This window comes from Aspergillus chevalieri, chromosome 5, assembly GCF_016861735.1.
Source record: "Aspergillus chevalieri M1 DNA, chromosome 5, nearly complete sequence".
Lineage (NCBI taxonomy): Eukaryota > Fungi > Ascomycota > Eurotiomycetes > Eurotiales > Aspergillaceae > Aspergillus > Aspergillus chevalieri.
In genome coordinates, this window is record NC_057366.1 from 2,512,693 (window position 1) to 2,531,033 (window position 18,341).

Consider the following 18,341-nt stretch of genomic DNA (forward strand, 5'->3'; position numbering starts at 1 on the left):
GTCACTTTCGTCATTAATTATCTAATCCAGACATATGCTGGGTTATGAATGGTTGTGCGTGCTGGACCCACCGATCTTACCTCTTTTGGCGATCCCGCGTCTGCTTCCCCTCATTTGGACACCGTTACCATACCATACCGTACGTTTCCCCGCACGAGAGCGGAGACACCGCATCGCCAGTTGGGATTAGTGTGTGGCATAGCTAATGCTTGGCAGTTACTAAAGTCAGTATTTGTGCACATCCTCATCTCCCGAGTGTCCATCTACCGATTGATCGTCTCTATCATGTAGGAGTTACTGTACGGAGCATGCTAGTTTGGAATGCTATTGTTGGAAGCGTACAAGTAGGATTAGAACAATGACAATGAGACAAAGACAAAAGTACGAAGAAGTCGACTGATCATCATGAGCCAACGCCCATTGTGCTGTCGTTTGCATGTTTACGCCGTATAAGAGCAAGCCCCGCTCGTAGCTTTAACTACTTGTACTCTCCCCTGCAAGCAACCTGCTCGACAGACACCATGCCTGGGATGTTTCAAGCCACGCCTGTATCCTTGTCCTTTCTCATTTTGGTACGTATATTGCCAGGTGCAATCTAAATGGTCTAGCTTGCTGATCTTATTCGCGCCAAGCCACTCGCTGTGACCTTAATCCTTGGAGCGCTAGCCTGGTCTCGCATATCGTCATCATTCCTTCCGCTGCCATCATGGCTTCCAGTCCTCGTGACTTTACTCTCCCCTTTGACTGCTGCTGCCCTAGCCGTCTCCAATACATCCAGCAGAAGCGGCGCTAATGCCAATACGCCACGGACCCGGGTTGTTTCGATAATCGACCAACTTCATTCCATCCTCTTATCTGCAATTGCGAGTGTGGCCTTGGCATACCTCTTCCCTGGCAATATACTTGCCTGTCACCTTGAGCAGCAATGGCAGGGCTTTTTCCAGTCGAAGAACGCGCATGCTATTCGGACCATCCAGGATACGAATCAATGCTGCGGACTTCGTAGTGTTCATGACAGGGCGTGGCCATTCAAAGATCGCGACCATGGTGACAACGCTTGTGAAATGCAGCTTGGATACCACCGCAGTTGCCTGACTCCATGGAGGGTACAGCAACAGAATGTTTCTTGGATGATCTTCGCTGCTGCTGCTTTAATTTGGGCGACTAAGGTAAGCCACATCCGGCCGCTTCCCCACGCCTCGTGATCCTGGACTAACTATATTAGGTTGGATTTGTCCAGTTTGGAGGCCATCGCGCCAGTTGGATGAGCACTGCCTCATCGAGGAATAACGGCGAATATCGAAGGATCACGCAGCCGGAATTGCGGGATGCAGAAGCGGAAGGTAATGGTGATACTGAGCGTGGAACTAGTGCAAACTCGACATTTTCGCCTCATGCTGGGCATAATGTCTGGGAGGAGCGTTGATTATCCCTCACTCTCCCTTGGTCTAATTTCCTTGGACTGTCTAGGAATTGATGGCGACGATGATGATGAAAATGATGACGATGAAATCCCTGGAGGGAATGATATGATTGAATGGATATGATGCCCATAGCTAACCCAAATTAAATGAAAACTCGACTAATTATTATCTTAATTTATCTAAGACTTAATTTGGTAGATAGGGTGATCGTACTTTCGGGGGACTTTTGATCGCCTTAAACAGTGACCAGCTGACTCTTACGTTTCACGTGCTTCTCGACCTTCAACTGAAATCCTCAACCTGATTTTTTATACGAACTCATTTCAAGGCCTTATGCTATTATAATATCCATTCCACTAAATTCTAAGAGCATCACAATAATCAATCAGCAGTGACACCAGCTGCTGGGACTTCTCTGTTGTCAACAACCACGCTTGGAAAGTCGACCTGGTCATCATCTAGATAATCTACGTTGATCCTCTTGTACTTCTCATTCTCCGTCCAACCATCTCCAATCCAGCCGTTGGGGTTATCGTCGACGTACTCATACTCATAGTCTTCCCAGCGAGGATGTGCCAGGGCTTTCATGGAATGAAGGGAAGATCCTATGGCATGTTAGCTTACGAACAATCTCATGATGAGTGAACGTAGACTTACCAGGCCACACAGCCGTCACTCTCCCATCCTCCGTTCCACCCTTATACCAGCTTCGACATTTCTCACTGAATACCGTGCGCAAGAAGTACTGATCACAATGCTTGGTGAAGCGCGCCACGGATTCCTTCCGAGGTCCGATCGCCCGAATATTGTCGCGCTGCATCTTCATCACGCATTCAGTGAAATAATCAATTTCCTTTTCAATTAAGAGAAGCAAGTTTCCTTCACCTAGAGCCGCATTGGGGCCTAGACAAATGAAGTAGTTCGGGAATCCATCAACAGCAAGCGATAAATACGTTTCTGGGGTCTGTTTCCATCGCTGCGCTAAGGAAACTCCATTACGGCCGATGATGGGGAAGCGGGGTGTGAAGGTTGTGTCGAATCCAGTGGCGCAGACGAGGACGTCAGTCGGGTGGTGCTTTCCATCAGCTGTGATGATGCCCTCTGTGTCGACCTTGACGATTGGCGAGGTGACGACATCTACCTTGTCGTCCGTTAGGGCTTCGAGGTACCCGGGGCCTGGCGTAAGTCTTCGACAAACGGGTGGGAAGGATGGAATCAAGTCATCAATGAGAGCGGGGTTCCCTGCCAGGCGCCGTTTCATGTTCTCCAGGAAGATTCCTCGCGCCCCGACTTGTTCTGGTGTGCCGGTAATTGTTGCTCCGTGAACGGATTGCAGTTCCAATTCAACCCCTATCGCAAGTTTAAGCAGAGGTTCAGACAAAAGCATGTCACGTCCTTACCTTTACGAAATCTCTGGTACTTCTGGTGGTCTTTCTTGAATTCTTCAATCTCTTCCGGGCTGAAGGAGACTGAAGGTGATGTCAGCATATGAATTTCGATCTACCGAAAGACGAGAAATACCCACAGTTTTCTAGACCAGCACCTCGCTTGTCAATTTCATCCCGAGCAAGCGTTGGCGAGAGCCATGTTCGACCCCTGATATAGTGGTCTAAATGTGTGACCTTTGGCAGCATGCCAGGAACAACCTGGATACCACTCGACCCGTTTCCAATCACAGCAGTTTTCTTGCCCTAATAGACGAATTAGCTTATTCTCATTAGTGGTGACACCCAGGGCTTCGTACGCTATAATCATAACTCTCATCCCACTTGGCACTGTGCATTAATTTGCCCCTGAAGTCATGAAGGCCAGGGATATCAGGCCACTTCCAATTATTCAGCGCACCGGTTGCTGAGATGAGTACATCGGCTTCATCCGAGTATACCGAGCCAGAATCGACATCTTGGACCTTGTCGTTGTAATATCAGCCCTGGTTCCTCATAATCATGCGAAGATGCTAACCTGAAGCTGCCAATTGCTCTTCTTCTCGTCCCATACAGCCTGCACGACCTGCTGCTTGAACTTGATATGCTTCTCACAGCCATACTTGCTGGCTACACGCTTCCAATATTGATAAATCTCGGGAGCCGTAGCATAGAATGTCGACCACTCTTTGTTCGGTTCGAATGTGGCCTGGTACGTGTGTGCGGGTATGTCTGGTCACAATTACAAAAATTCAGTCGCTGCGGAATACGAATGAGGAAAAAGAGACAACGCGGGGTACTACATACCACATGCACATCCGGGGTACCGATTCTCAAGCCAAGTACCGCCAACGTCTGCATTCTTCTCATAGACGCAGAGGTCTACATTGGCAATTCGCTGTCTGAATCTGACGGAAGAGATGATACCTGAAATACCAGAGCCGATTATGACAACTCGTAGAGGGCGAGCTTCGTCAATAGAGCGTTCTTCCACGATCCATTTGCTCTCTGTCGGCAGGGGTTCTGCTGCGTTGTCGTTGCTGCCGTTTAACAAACGAGAAAGACGTCTCATCTTTGACAAAGGGATGGAATGAAGTTGAGCAATTATATGGAAGTCCCGGGAAATGAACGTTTTGTGTGCAAAAGTGCAGAAAGGAAGCAATATCAATATGAGGAAGCTTGTGAGGTATCACGGCACAACAATACGTCTCCCGAGGACACCACCAGAGTTAAATAACCAGTCTTTTGCTATCTGCCGACAAACTTCCGTCCCGCAAACTGCGTACGAATCTTCTACGTTACGGCATTCAATTACAGACCGAATCTCATTCCTCACGTCAGATCCCTCCATTCCTTCGGGGAGAAAAGGATCGTATCCATTGTTGGTTACCGGATACTCCTGATCGGAAAATCCCCCTTCGACGGAATGATTTGCGGGGAGAAGCATGGAGACAGGCCGAGTGGCAAGCACATTTAGCATGTACGGAGTACGGGTATGAGGATTTGGGATATGGATGAAGAGTTTCGGGAATACCCCATATCGAACCAAGACTGGTTGGTGGAGGTAGTACATACCAGACTTGTGATGTTGCTGTACAGAGTACAGGGTACGTTTGTATGCGGAGAGTTGCCGAGTACCTCGCTAAACCACGGGGGTTCGCTCTTTCTTCGCGATGGTGAAAGATTGTATGTATCTCAGACGATGCGCTGGATTGACATCCGTGGAGCTTAGCTACCGTTCTTTACCGCTCGGTATTGCATTGCCGTGAGGGCTAGGTCGGAATTCCGCCGCACGACTGCATAAGTCAACGTAAATGGAGAATCAGTATCTCCGCTCACTCTCGCCATGAACCGGCTTTACGGAAATACGTCTTCCAACCCCCCATTGCTTGTGGATGCTTACTCAAATCTCACAAATCCTGAGGATCTTCAAAAATGGCCAATCAGAATGCCCTAGATAACCCCGAATGGGTCAACTTCCGTAGTTACGCAGTCTACCATTGGACAAGTAAACCTCCACCCGTTTACCGACGTTGACTGTTGCGGAGGATATTGACCATGGGACATGGGGTATAAAATGGACAATGGCAGTGTATTGGAGGAGTGACGACTCGAATTCTCCCAATTTCTGCAGAAATACCCTCCCATTGCATCCGCCATGCCCGTCTTCACAGAGTACGCGACCAAGTCGCGCGAGCTACGGGTTCTACCTTCCTTTGGCCCTCCACTGCCCCGCATCACACCTGCATTCACGCGCGACGAGCAGACGGAGAAATACGAGGTCGTCATTGTCGGAGCGGGGCCCGCCGGTATGATGCTGGGCCTGCTCCTGTCGCGATACGGATTGAACGATGATTCATTGCTCTTTGTTGATGGGAAGCCCTCGCTGCTGACGTCCGGTCAGGCAGACGGTATCCAACCCCGAACTCTGGAGGTGTTCAAGTCCCTTGGCATCGTTGATGAACTTGTGCACGATGGGTGCCATATGGAAGAAGTTGCATTTTGGAACCCGTCTAGCAACAAGGACGAAGTGATCGAGAGAACCTCGATTGTTCGCGATATCGCAGTGCCTGCGCGGTACAATTTCGAGGTGACTATTCACCAGGGTCGAATTGAGCGGATTCTTGAAACGGATTTGCTGCGGTATTCGAAGCGCGGTGTGCAGCGCAGCACAAAGCTTCTCACCGTCAACATTGATGAATCAGATCCGGAGTTTCCTGTCGTCGCGGAGCTTGAGACGAAGGGGCAGCGCAGGACCATTCGCACTAAGCATTTGGTTGGCGCTGATGGCGCGCACTCGGTTGTGCGACGGCACATGGGTCTCAAGATGCTTGGAGAGTCTACTGACCACATCTGGGGAGTGATGGATCTGGTCGTGGATACTGATTTCCCTGATATTAGGAGACGCTGTGCCATTCACTCTCCAGCTGGATCCGTCATGGTCATTCCGCGAGAGCGTATCGCGACGGGTGATTATCTCACTCGTCTGTATGTGCAGGTACCAGAACTGGAGACGGAGGAGACCCTTAATGGTTCAAACAAAGAACAGGCCAAGGAACGTCGGAGCAAAGTTACGATGGACAGGCTCTTCCAGCATGCGGTGGACGCCTTTAAACCATATTACATTCAGCCCAAGAAGGATGGCGATGTGGACTGGTGGGCAGCGTACCAGATTGGGCAGCGCGTGACGGAACGGTTTGCAGTGAAGGATTCGAAGGGAGTCAACCGGGTGTTTATTGCTGGAGATGGTAAGTTCTTAGCCCATTTAAGGCCGTCTTGGACTAGATATTGACCGCAATACAGCATGCCATACACATAGTCCCAAGGCCGGCCAAGGCATGAACGTATCCATGATGGACTCGTACAACTTAGCCTGGAAACTGATCTACTCGATCTATGGCCTCGCCCCCAACCCCGAAGCCCTCCTCGACACCTACCACAGCGAACGACACACCATTGCACAACAGTTGATCGATTTCGACCGTACCTTTTCTTCCATGTTCTCAGGGAAAATTGGTTCCGAAGACGGCAACCAGGGACTCACGCATGAGGAGTTCCAAACTGTCTTTAGCACTGGAAATGGATTTACAAGTGGCTGTGGTATTGAATATCCCGTGAGTTTGGTCGTGAACCGGACGCTGGAAAAAGAGGGCAAGGATCCAATCCACGGAACGGACCGTTTGTCGGGTATGCTGTACCCAGGTCGAAGATTGTTAAATGTACAAGTTAAAAGACACGCGGATGGGAACCGTCGCGATCTTCAGGATGGTATGTTACCTGCACAACAACTAGCATCAAAACGCATACTTACTAACAACCACAGACTTCCTCTCAACCGGCCGCTTCCGCATCCTCTGCCTAACATCCACCGACCTCCTCGACCCAAGTGGTATCTCCCACCAAACCCTGACCACTCTCGGTTCCTCCGTTCTCCCGCGCTTCCCAATCTCCACAATCGAACAAGTTGTTCTCCACCCGCGCCTATCTCGCGACTTCACCTGGCGGGATGTACCCCGTGAACTGAAGCAGTACTCGGAGATGCAGTTCTACAACGGGTATGAGAAGGAAGATGCTTATGGGGTTTATGGTGTGATTCCGGAGAAGGGTGCTGTGGCGATTGTGAGGCCGGATGGGTACATTGGGGTTGTGGCTGAATTGGGGGATGTGAAGAGGGTGGAGGGGTATTTGGAGGGGTGTTTGAGGACGGTGTAGATATAAATTGGTGCTGCTTAATAGGATCTGGAATACATATACCTAGTTTCACTAGATATATGCCGGATCCTTATGTATAGTTTGTGGTTATGATAGGCAGTGTCACAACCAGCTCCACACCGAGATCATATCCAGAACGAATATCTCTCCAGTTTCGCAAGACTTCTGGCGGCGCCAGAGGCACGATGCTCTCGGTACCCTGCGTATTTCTATCTCATTTGTTTGCGTTATCCTTTTTTCATACTCTGTCAATGAGCGTTGGCTTGTTGACTGGCCGTCGTCCCAAAAACATCGACTGACTCTCCGAATTTCCAGTAGAGAATAAGCCATTCGCCTTCGCTTTATTTCAAATCAAGGACCGCGTTAGACATGCCAACGTGGCATGGTAGGTCGAATGTCGGATCTAAGTCGTCTGTGCTCGTAATTGGTTGCAGACCATTCCTGCGTTCTCCTAACCATATTAATGGGATGAAATAGAAGTTATTCACAAGATGTGGGCTTCACGCATGCAATTAGGGTTCTATAGTGGGTTGTAATTGGTGGATTTTATGTATCCAAATGGGCGCAATTGATGATATTTAACAATAATAGGTTCTCCACGGTGGTGACATGGGAGTCATCCACCGAAGAAGAAACGACGGCCAGTCATGTTGATCATCCCAAGCCTTCAAGCCTAGTCGATAATAGTCTCCTGTCAAGACTCAAAGAGTACTCCTAGCAGTCAAAACCGTGTCTTCTCGCCTGACGCGGAATAAAAACGCCCTTGTGTGAGAGTAATCCCAATTGCATGGTGCCATTTAGCAACGGCAAGTGTTCTATCTTCTTCGAGACGCCGCTAATTTGTGACATACGAGGTATGGATCCAGGTTTTTCGCTAGCATCTCTTATTTTATCGCACTAAACATCAGTAGTTTTGTCACATGAAATGCACGAGACGTAGAGCCTACTTGCTCTTGCGCTCTCCACCAACAGACCTTGACGAAAATGTAGCGGCCCATATGCTCCGTCTCTTGTTCCATAGGCTGCTCTCGTACTCGATCCCTTTGCATTGCACAGGGTAAAGACGTGGTTCTTTCCGTTGCCTTCCTGCTCCATCGGTACCCGGTAGCAGATGGTGGGTTAATTCCAGCTTGTTTCTCTATTTTGGGTCCCCTTCGACCCATTCATACCAGCCATGAGGCGACCTTGATTACACACCATTCACATTGTCAAGTTCGGGGTGACTTTTTCTTGAAAACCCTTAAACCTCCGTTACGCCGAAGGTAGCTCAGAATTGATGGGTATCTACGACGCAACATCGGGTTTGATAACATTTCGGAGCCTGGGGAGAATCGTGTCCCTAGGATGCTTACCCTACACCCCAGCAACTTTCCCCTTCGTACTCGTCGCTTTCAAATCTCTTATATCTTCCTTGGCACCAGGTACGGTATCTATCTGACATCAATTCATCCATGGCGGAATCGATTGACGAGACGACAATCCAAGGGTCGCTCCATCTAGGATTTCAATGGCCGTGGTGGTCCCTCAAGACCATGATGGCATTTCAGCACTTTTGTCGCGTATGCAACAGGTGGGAATATCTCTGTATAGATGGACTCTATAAAGCAGCATACCAAGGTTTTATCTGAACTGTGAATTGAGGTTAGTTATTAGGTAACGAAGCCATCCTGTCGTGACAGTGACTTGGACTGTTCCTGTTGCGCTTCCAAAAAAGTATTATGGTCAATGTTTGAGAGTCAAGACAAATGACGCCAAGGTAACAGAATATCTTGGAGGCAGAAGCCCTCTATAAGGCCGCCGAGCTACTTGTCGCATGACCCTGCTTATCACTGGCTTTCTTTCAGTCTTCTTCACCATCCAACGACTATTCCTACTCTGTTCCTCTGACCTAGACCGACACGAACACATAAAGCAGTGAGCCCCCGATACCATGGGGGCCGACGATCCCAAATTAGAAGTCCCAGGAAATGCAGATAAATTCTTTAGCGCAGCAATGCGAGAACAGTAAGTGTTCCCCATAAACCATGTCAGTTTTTTCTATACACTAGGTTATTAACGCACCCAGTTCCCCCTACAAACCTGACCACGAAATACCTTATACCCCAACGATCCACCCCACCACCTGAGGCAAAATCCAAGCCGTGATCACTTGAAACTTTGAGCCAAGCACTCTGTCCTGCGTTATGGCTGCTCAGCTACTGGACAATATCCCGACTATGACAGTGGGGTCTGTGGCTGTCGTGAAGGCGTTTGATCACTGGTTCGCGCGGCAGCTTAGGGAAGATTGGAGATTGCATTATCAGACTTTGAGTGCGGAGCGTGAACGGGAGTTTCGGGCTTTTGCTCGGGAGGATGGTATCGAGAAGTATCTTGCTCGGCTTGATTCTGATGGTGATGACGAGTTCAACTACGAAGATGATAAAGAGGGCGAGGATGAGCACGAAGACAGCAACTTCGAGGGTGACTATGAGGAGTCCGACCAGGAGGTTAGTCCAGGAAAGGGCGAAGCGTTTTTCTACCATCTCATGCGGAAATGGTAGAGGATGGAAGTGGGAGTATACGACACCGTGAAGGACAGTCAAAAGCAGCACATTCCAAATCTTCTCGCCACGTTCACTATCTCGTCACCTTCCTTTTCTTCTTCCCAAGAGCACGAAGACGAATCAAAAAGAAAAACAATCTAAAAATATACCTCCAACCCCGCAATCCTCCTCAAATACATTGGCGGCTTTCTCCTCGAGCTCATTACCCACTACTGCCTAAAGGAGTCCTGGCAATCCGTCTTGATGCAATCAACATCATCCACCTCGCCACCGAGAAAGGTATAATAAACAAAGACATGAGGGCGTGGAATTTAATCATTCCCAGGGGCAACTTCAAGGCCGTCTGATTGATTTTTTTTTTTTATCTGCGAGTTCCGCCGACAGTATAAGGGTGAGGAAAAATGGAGGTGCAGTAGAGCTCACCAGGATGAAGAGGGGACTGTGGGATTTGTCATGCAGAGGTATTTGAACAAGGATGGGTTTGTTAACAAGAGGTCTGAGATGTATGAGAATTTGGACGGGGATTTTATGATGGAGACGGAGGAGGATCTGAAGGCGTTGACTATTTCGTAGCTATTGCAGTGTAGGAATATCATTTGCCTCTACAAGATATGTACAAGTTTACCCACACGCCCCCGTATTCAGAGCCGAGTTGAGATCAGTAGGAATCACACCAGCCGAAACCGCATCTAAAGAGTCAGTAATGCGCAAAAATAGAAATGTAAATGAGAGCATACCTTGATACGACCACCGATAATCTCCCAACTGAGCCTTCCAAGTCCAGAACACCCACCCCTGCTGCTTCTCATATGCAGTGATCTGCGCTGCAAACCACTTCTTATAGAAATCAGTGTTTGAGTCCGGATCCCAGTCCGAGTCCGACTCAATATCATCCGCGACAGCCAAGCTCCATTCGCCCACAATAAGCGGGGTGTTGCTATCCAGCTCGTCACTGCAAGAAGTGCTGATGTAGCTGTCATGCGAGGCGTCGATATTAGCCCATTTTAAGTACCGATGGTCGTCGTAAGCAGCGTAGTAGAGATCGTCCAGGTACTGGTTAGGGTCGCCGGCGCCCCAGTTCTCATCCATCATTTGGATGTGCAGATAGTCGTTTTGGTTGACCGAGAGTTTCTGCTCAGCGGCGCGGATTCGCTGGGAAGGGTTAGCTTGCTGCTCCTGGCCACAAGGCAAGGGGAGGAGACGAACTCGGAATGCATTCGGATAGTAACCCGCGCGCAAGGAAGCAGCCTTGTCTTCTTCCTGCACCGGCTCGTTGACAATCTCCAGCATACCCACGTTACGGAATTTGTCGTTCTGGTGGATGTTGGTCGTCATCCACTCAAGAAACTTCAGCGCGCGCTCATACTGGTAATCCTCGTAGAACCCGGGTTCCGAAGCATACTGGCCCGTAAACGGGTTCTCAGCAGTCTGCGCACCGGGAAGCCCATGCAGGTCCATAATAATATACAAACCAGCATCACTGGCCCATCCACAAAGCCTCTCGAGGTACTCGAACCCGCCCTGCGGAAAATGCTCGCTGTCGCGGTACACGAGATCTTCTTTCATCCAGTACCCAACCGGAATACGAATGGTGTTCAGACCATAGCTTTGGATCTCGCTGATGTCTTCCTCGGTGATCCAGGTGTCCCAGTGCTCAGTGAATGCACTGTTGGCTTTTTCCTGGCCGAGACTCGACACGCAGTCGAACTCGGACTTCTGGTCGCCGCAGCCCATGTCGGACCAGGCAGATTCGCCGATCCAGGGCTCAAAGATAAATTGGGAGCCCATGTTCACGCCGCGGATTTTGCCGTTGGATTTAGAAAAGAGGTTTGTGCCATTGCTGGCGGTGATTTGCTTGTTGGTCTCTGGTAGCCAGGCGGCCGCGAGGCTGACCAGGGCTCCGAGGGTGGTGAGTCTGGCGATGTTCATAATGAATCCAAGGTTTATCAGCAGAAATCTTAATGTCCTTGCAAAAAAGGGAAGAAAATGAACAGAAAAAAAGGGGCCAACTTATAGCCAAACACTTCCTCTCCAATTCTAGCCCCGATTCCTTCGTTTTAACTTTTGAAACGCCGTATTCTCCCCAGCCCAAAAATCTGACTCGGCTCTTCAGTCCCAAACGCGCAAATCAGATCCTGCTACTGTCGCACATATACCAATTGCCCAAAGGAGTAACGGAGAAGGTATCCATGGACGGGAGTCGTCTCCTTTTTCCGCCATCCATTCAGAGCGCCGCTATACTTCCGAAATACTGGCCCATCTCCAAATCGAACCCTGGTACGCCACCATTCTAGAAGGAAAGAATCGCAATATTCAGACGAATGCCCCTCTTACCACTCGTTGTCATCCAGCGGATCGGGCCTTAACGGCCCCTGGTGTTCCTGTTCGTTCGGCAATTGCTCAGTCGTCGCCGGAGTTTCCTGATGGAGAAATTGGGCTAGGTCTAGATTGCTAGTGTGCGATGGGGTTTTTGGATTCAGATGGGTCTCTTGGTAAATCCCCACTAATTGCCACTTTCTCTTGGCGATTTAGACTTGAAAGTATCGTTTCGGCATTTCGGCCAACTTCTACGGTCAATGATTCCGCGAGGACATTCCCAGAATCGGATTCAGAAAATTTGCATTGGTAATTTACTAGGTACGAATAAGCTTGTTTCTCTAATTCAGTATATCTTCGTTGAATCTCATCAGCTTAACCAGGGATGCTTAACACCTCAGACTGTACAAAAGATCGCGTAAAGGATAGATTAGATACAGCATCATAAAAATCATATAATAGAGAGCAGGAAACCTCCCCCCAGATATAGTTGCCTCTCAAGCCCATCCATCAAGCGTCTTCCACCCCGAACTAATCAATCTAGTCGACAAGTTGAGCGTATCCTTACGGGAAGTGTCAATCTTGATCTTAGCATACTTGTCTCCACAGAAGACATAATACACGTCCTCGCCACTAGGACTCTCCACAATAGCATTAATAGCATCAAACCCAGCCTCGACAAGATTCGGCCATCCCTTGTAGATAGACGAAAGTCCGTTGATGAACTCATCCGTGCAAGTGTCCACACGGACATACTTTAAGCTCGAAAAAGTACAGCTGGTTGGTATTCCCCGGGACGACCACCGCTGCGTCAACAATGTCGAAGCCCACCTTTTCAAGCGACTTCCATCCGCTGGGGATCGTGCGGGCGCCGCCGTTGACAGAGTTGTCGTTGGGGTTGTCGTCGATTTTGATTTCGAGATAGCGGCCGCCGAAGAAGACGTAGAGTTGGTCTCTGTGGCCCTGCACGGGGACGACGGTGTCGACTCTGCCGAAGTCGGTCTCATTGAAGGTTGTCCAGCAGTCGCGGATGGACTTTGGGCCTACAACGAGGCGCTCGTCTGGGGTGCCTGGGCTGGGATGCCTGGGGTGAATTCGATCCGGGAGTACTGTCTGCGGACCATATGTAGAGTCGGTCCCTGCCTGGGATGTGGTAGGCTGCGTCGACCAATGTGAATAGAGGTATGGGTGGTTCAACTAAGTATTTTTATGATAGGGAAGATGCAGGAAGAGATGATGATTGTAAATGGATATTGCTCAAAGGACTCGGGATCAACCGGCATATTTCTTCTCTACATCTGAGATTATCTATCTTTGTTGAAGAATCAGCCTCTATGTCATCCTGCATGTAGGTGTGGCGAGACTAGGTATCTGCAACGCACCCATGATGATGCAATTCCAGCATACGTGTCATTCAGCTGGTGACGAGCCGAAGAAACCATTGCGTGTTCAGTTGAACCTGAGGCTGAATTAGACTCCAGATCACCTCATAAGATGTATAAGAGGCACACAACATCCGTGAGCATGTAGTACTGGGAGAAGAGACTATAGCAGCTAGCATTGATACATCCCTACTGCGTAGTTATTCTCTGGCTCTACGAATGCAGGCCTACACTACTTACTTTACAATACCTATAAGTACCTCATCGGGTATTCTACACTGGAGTATCTGAATGCAGATTGATCTCAGCGATGCGCTGCCCTGTGGAGATAACACTAGCCTGATAAAGTGGAGCACGAGCTGAATCTTACTCGGCTGGGAAAAAAAAATTAACGAGATTTCAGTGGTGTGCCTGTTCTGCATGAACAAGGGCTTAAATCTATCTTCTGTGGAGTGACTTGTCAGTGAAAAGACCCAATCGGACAGCACTGGGTTGTTCAGACTTTCGATGAGAACGCATTACGTACGATTTGTATCTAATGTTCATGTTAGATTACCGACTTGATCGTTGGAGTTAATCTATCATGAGGAATGCTACCGAGCTGATCGCGCGACAGAAACGTACATAACCGACATCGGGTCCACGGAGGACTGCGCGGGGCTCTGCCGCGACAGCAGCGCTCGGACAAACGATGATGTGACAATATAATACAGGAAATGACTCAAGCACCAACGGCTATATCGAACAGAACGTGAAAGGCATCTCATCATGACCTGCTAGTGCAGCAGCTCGTAGCGTACTGCCAGCTGGGTCTAGGTACGTGTAGTTACTCACGGGAAGACGCAAGTCTTTTTCAAATCAGGTCTGGTTCCCAACCCTTGATTAGAACATTGCTAATGCGACCCGCACTTGAGGGAAAATCAAGCAACATAAATGTGCCCCCAGGCCGCAGCAATAGACAAAGGTATGCCAAAGGAAGGGCTTCTCCAGTCGACAGAGCCGGAGCCAAGCAAGTACTTGACTGGTGGGAGATTACCGATAACAATCGCACCAGAAGACGTTGCGTGCCTGTGCCTCTTCACCCACGTCTTGCCCTTCTCGGTTGATATCATCGATTTGGGACATACTCAAGTGTGAAACGACTTCACTGATCATTCTATGCTGCTTGAGTCGCTGTTGCTCATTTGGCTGGGTCAATTTGTCCAGTTCACGATTGACGCTGCAGATGACAAATGACAGAGTGCCTTTAGTAACTTTATCGGTGTAGGAAGTAGCGAGTAGGATTTTTGCTTTGAGTGACGGCGGCATCTGGTATTCTAGTGATCGGATAGCCAGATCATAGATGCTGACAACTTGACGAACAAAGACTGCAAATGAGATAGCAGAGTCGAACCTGTCTTCAAGTAGATCATCTGCCATCCTTCGTGCGTTTCTATTATGGGCAAGCTGAGCATACAGTTCACAACTCTGAGCCGGAGTGCTTTTGACGACCAAGCACTCGATGACAGCGTCAAAGACCTCAGAAGGTAAATCGCAAAGAATCTCCATCTTTTTCTCGGTTCCTCGACAGGAGGATCTACTCCAACGCAAAATCCTAGGAAGATACCGTATTAGGATGGCGACGAGTCTCCAACCAAGCGATGATAGTACCAGGAAGATGGAAGGGGTAAAAGAACGCTTTTCGATACAAACAGACTACCATTCTTGCTTTGCTGTCATGTGACTGCTGTTTCTGGCACTTCCAGCGTGGTCTGCTTCTTACTGCTGAAAGTGAGCAGTAACGATGTCGACCATCCTCTCAGCCAAAGCAACCCAAGCTGGGATAGCTCACAAGGCGCACGAGTACATGATGAATACCAAGCATAGGGTTTAACACAGAATGGCTCAATAGCAGCGTGACTAACCGCGCAGCTCTGACTACATACAAGTACACTCCCGATGTTTGAATAAATGTTTTAGTCAGCAACGAATCTGATTTAATATGTTAACAAGAAGGAATTAAAATGCCTAATTCCGCTCGGCCGACTCCGAAACAGGACCCCACTCGGACCGGTCTTAATTCGGCCGAAGGTGAGAGACCAATTCGAGTATTTAGTCTCCTCATCTCCTGCTCTGCCCACCACGAGTTCTTAAGATTCTCACTTACGAGGGCATAATAAAGTGGTCCTCAAGAACGTCGTTCAATCGTTGCTTCTTATCTTGGCCCTGCTAATGGAATATCTATCATGCATGCATAAGGGTATATACCAATTCACTCCGCCATGCTCGGAAACAACATAACATCCGAAACCTGATCAAGAATGTTGCGCATATCCGGATACTCGTACTCCATGGGAACATAACTCTGGCCCTGGCCGTACCCCGGCATCACAGGTGCTGCCATACTCGGGTTAATCATCATCGACCCCGAAGCTGCCGGCAGCGTCACGGTTATATTCGGTGTATCAGACTTGGACACGACACCACTATCCGGCGGCGTGCGCATCTGTCTCGCCTGGAATGCTGCGTTGATTTCACGGAGAGCACGGAGGGAACTTGCCAGATGCTTGGCTGAGTCGGTGCGGCTGTTGTGGGCTGCTGCGCCGTCGGCGTATACGTGGTCTGCGAGGACGTCTTGGAGTTTTTGAACTAGGAGGCCTGTGCGGGGGTTTGATTGGCCGTCATGTGCGACTAGGAGGAATGCGCATGCGATTGTGCGCTGCACGCTGATCCAGGACCGTGAACAGTGGTGACTGATTGAGTGCAGCTCGACGAATGCTTCGATGGTGCCGATGAGATTCGCTATACAGTCCTCACGGACTAGAGCGCGGCGATGGCCATCTAGATGCGAGTCCGGATCTAGCGAAACCCGACATAGCACGGAGATCAGGTAACACGAATGCAACCGCAACTCCGTCCGCTCAATGTTGTCAGCTATCGTGACGCAACGGTCTGCGAATCGCAAGTGTGGGGCAGCTTCTGCCAGAATGCGATGCATGCGCTGCTTATATTCGCGAATATCGTGATATCGAATGTGGGAATGTTCCGGGTCTAGTCGTCCTCGAAGGACCTCGAGTGCTAGTGATACTACCCGGCAGAGTGACTCAAAATACGATCGATGTCCGGGCATCGATTTACGGTCATATGGTATCTCCGGCTGACTGACCATGGTGATGGACGGTCTGTCATAAGCTAGCGAGAAATGGCTGTTTTGGAAGGCCATTGTCCACCTGGACGATCGTGAGCATACAGTCACTAGCCGGACAGGTATGAGGTCTTACCATACTCTCCTGCGAACCGCTTGCTCAAATCGCGAAAACCCTGGCGTTTCTACATGAAGACCGAGGACCATGCACATCCGCTCCGTCATTCCTTTTGCAATTCAGCCACGCGGTCACTGCGATCAAAAAGAAAAGACAAGGAGAACTTACCAAGTAGGGTATACGAGGCGCCGGCATTCATATTATACGACAAAACATTGCTAATAATCAACAAGATCTGTATAACCTCTACAGTGGGTTGCGCGACATAATTCATCATCCGCAGACACTGATATGAACAGGATACTAATAACCCAATTAGCTCTCATTTAACACCAATCGAAAAACAGGACACAAACCATAGACCCACGAGGTCAACTCCCGCTCACTGGCAGACAGATCAGACAATTGGCAACCAGAAGCAAGAATGGCAAAGAGCAGACTCAAAAAGCCCAAGCTCATACCAAACGGCTTCACCAGGCCATTATCATCTGGATGGTATCCTCCGCCAGATGCTGCGCGATTCCGTAATAGTTGCTGTACATTCTGCTCAACTTGGGTGATATCTGAAAGAACGGGGTATAAAACGGCGCCGATGTTTCTGTAGTAATCGAAAAATCTATCGACGCATACATTAACCAGGTAATCCAAAAAAAAAAAAAAAGAAGAAGTAGGGATAATTTGTACCTATGGCATTGCACATCCTCCGGTAACACATCACATACTGCAACAATATTAAACGTAAACGGGTCCGACGACCAAAGATCGACAAACGGATAAGCGACGGACTGATTCCCCAGCGCCAACTCCGCAAGCAGATCATCCTTGGGCAAAGCCCGGGCAGTGTCATCGGATGTCCTCGACTTATTGAAGATATCCACCAACGCAGATCGCGAACCAATATGTATAGTACCCTTTTTCAGCAGCGGGCTTGGTCGAAAGATATTTCCAACTTGCGGGGAGTGGCGTCTTTCTCTATCTGCCTCTGTCTCTGCCGGTGGCGATTCTTCAAACGATGATGTAAAAGAAGAGGACGAGGACGAGGGTGGTGGTGGAGGATCAGGACCTTTGCGACGACGCCCTGAATGCGACTGAAATAGCGAGTGCAGACTGTTCAGAATTTGCTCCATCGCGCCCATCTTGGTATGTATATCCTCCCACTCCGCCTGCGAGATATTCACGGTATCCGACGACTCGTCCTCATCCTCGTCATCGCCTTCATCATCCCCCACAAAACCATCACCATCAGCCCCAGCCTCATGGTTCTCAGCAGCGTATTGATACCGACCCTGATCTGGCGTAAACCGGACAGATGGGATCGACGAATCCGACGGCGTAACGGTCACACTAGGATACGCGTTCCTCGGATGTATATCTCTCTGCAAGATATGCTGCTGCTGCGACGGGGATAATGTAGACGGTTGTTGTGGTGGATTATGTATTGTCGCGCCAGTCGACAGTGGCGCCTGGCTGTATGAACAGGTGAAGTTGCGCTTTGCGCAGTTCCCGCACGGCAGGTTGCGATCGCAGCGCACTTTACTAGCTCGGCAGGGGAGACATGTCTTGCATACACGAGGCCTGCGTCGGATTGGGTAGACTGAGGGGGCCGTGGCGGACATAACTAGCTTTTCACTCACCCACTCCGCGGCGACGAGCGATCACGATAAAGGACTAGGGAGGAGAGGGAGGGTGTATAGAGGAACTTATTAAGAGACAAGTCAGCATTGTAACAGATAAGCATATTTTTAAATTTCTAGACCAGAAGAATAAGAGAAGCCGTTAGGTGGAGAAAAGGAAAAAA

At 49.3% G+C, this 18,341-nt stretch overlaps 7 protein-coding genes across 7 annotated transcripts; 3 read left to right on the forward strand and 4 right to left on the reverse strand.

Annotated features, from left to right (window-relative positions):
* Positions 1–521: 521 nt before the first annotated feature.
* On the forward strand, positions 522–1,426 carry ACHE_50893S (uncharacterized protein; the record flags this gene model as incomplete). The annotated part of the gene is made up of 3 exons (XM_043280660.1): positions 522–572; positions 633–1,169; positions 1,226–1,426. 3 exons carry the CDS (start codon positions 522–524, stop codon positions 1,424–1,426), a joined length of 789 nt encoding a protein of 262 aa, XP_043138217.1.
* Positions 1,427–1,805: 379 nt separating this feature from the next.
* ACHE_50894A (flavin-containing monooxygenase) lies at positions 1,806–3,920 on the reverse strand (the record flags this gene model as incomplete). The annotated part of the gene is made up of 7 exons (XM_043280661.1): positions 1,806–2,029; positions 2,082–2,774; positions 2,825–2,893; positions 2,950–3,115; positions 3,169–3,333; positions 3,387–3,580; positions 3,656–3,920. The coding sequence occupies 7 exons, from the start codon at positions 3,918–3,920 to the stop codon at positions 1,806–1,808; spliced, it is 1,776 nt and encodes a 591-aa protein (XP_043138218.1).
* A 1,086-nt stretch (positions 3,921–5,006) lies between these two features.
* Positions 5,007–7,060, forward strand: ACHE_50895S (putative phenol monooxygenase; the record flags this gene model as incomplete). Its single annotated transcript, XM_043280662.1, has 3 exons — positions 5,007–6,096; positions 6,152–6,616; positions 6,672–7,060. 3 exons carry the CDS (start codon positions 5,007–5,009, stop codon positions 7,058–7,060), a joined length of 1,944 nt encoding a protein of 647 aa, XP_043138219.1.
* Positions 7,061–9,243: 2,183 nt separating this feature from the next.
* ACHE_50896S (uncharacterized protein) lies at positions 9,244–9,600 on the forward strand (the record flags this gene model as incomplete). Its single annotated transcript, XM_043280663.1, has 1 exon — positions 9,244–9,600. The coding sequence occupies one exon, from the start codon at positions 9,244–9,246 to the stop codon at positions 9,598–9,600; it is 357 nt and encodes a 118-aa protein (XP_043138220.1).
* Positions 9,601–10,224: 624 nt separating this feature from the next.
* ACHE_50897A (glycoside hydrolase family 5 protein) lies at positions 10,225–11,532 on the reverse strand (the record flags this gene model as incomplete). The annotated part of the gene is made up of 2 exons (XM_043280665.1): positions 10,225–10,292; positions 10,341–11,532. The coding sequence occupies 2 exons, from the start codon at positions 11,530–11,532 to the stop codon at positions 10,225–10,227; spliced, it is 1,260 nt and encodes a 419-aa protein (XP_043138221.1).
* An 884-nt stretch (positions 11,533–12,416) lies between these two features.
* On the reverse strand, positions 12,417–13,043 carry ACHE_50898A (uncharacterized protein; the record flags this gene model as incomplete). Its single annotated transcript, XM_043280666.1, has 3 exons — positions 12,417–12,614; positions 12,676–12,907; positions 12,967–13,043. The coding sequence occupies 3 exons, from the start codon at positions 13,041–13,043 to the stop codon at positions 12,417–12,419; spliced, it is 507 nt and encodes a 168-aa protein (XP_043138222.1).
* Positions 13,044–15,552: 2,509 nt separating this feature from the next.
* On the reverse strand, positions 15,553–18,159 carry ACHE_50899A (uncharacterized protein; the record flags this gene model as incomplete). Its single annotated transcript, XM_043280667.1, has 5 exons — positions 15,553–16,510; positions 16,562–16,652; positions 16,712–16,846; positions 16,900–17,159; positions 17,228–18,159. 5 exons carry the CDS (start codon positions 18,157–18,159, stop codon positions 15,553–15,555), a joined length of 2,376 nt encoding a protein of 791 aa, XP_043138223.1.
* Between the last annotated feature and the right edge of the window lie 182 nt (positions 18,160–18,341).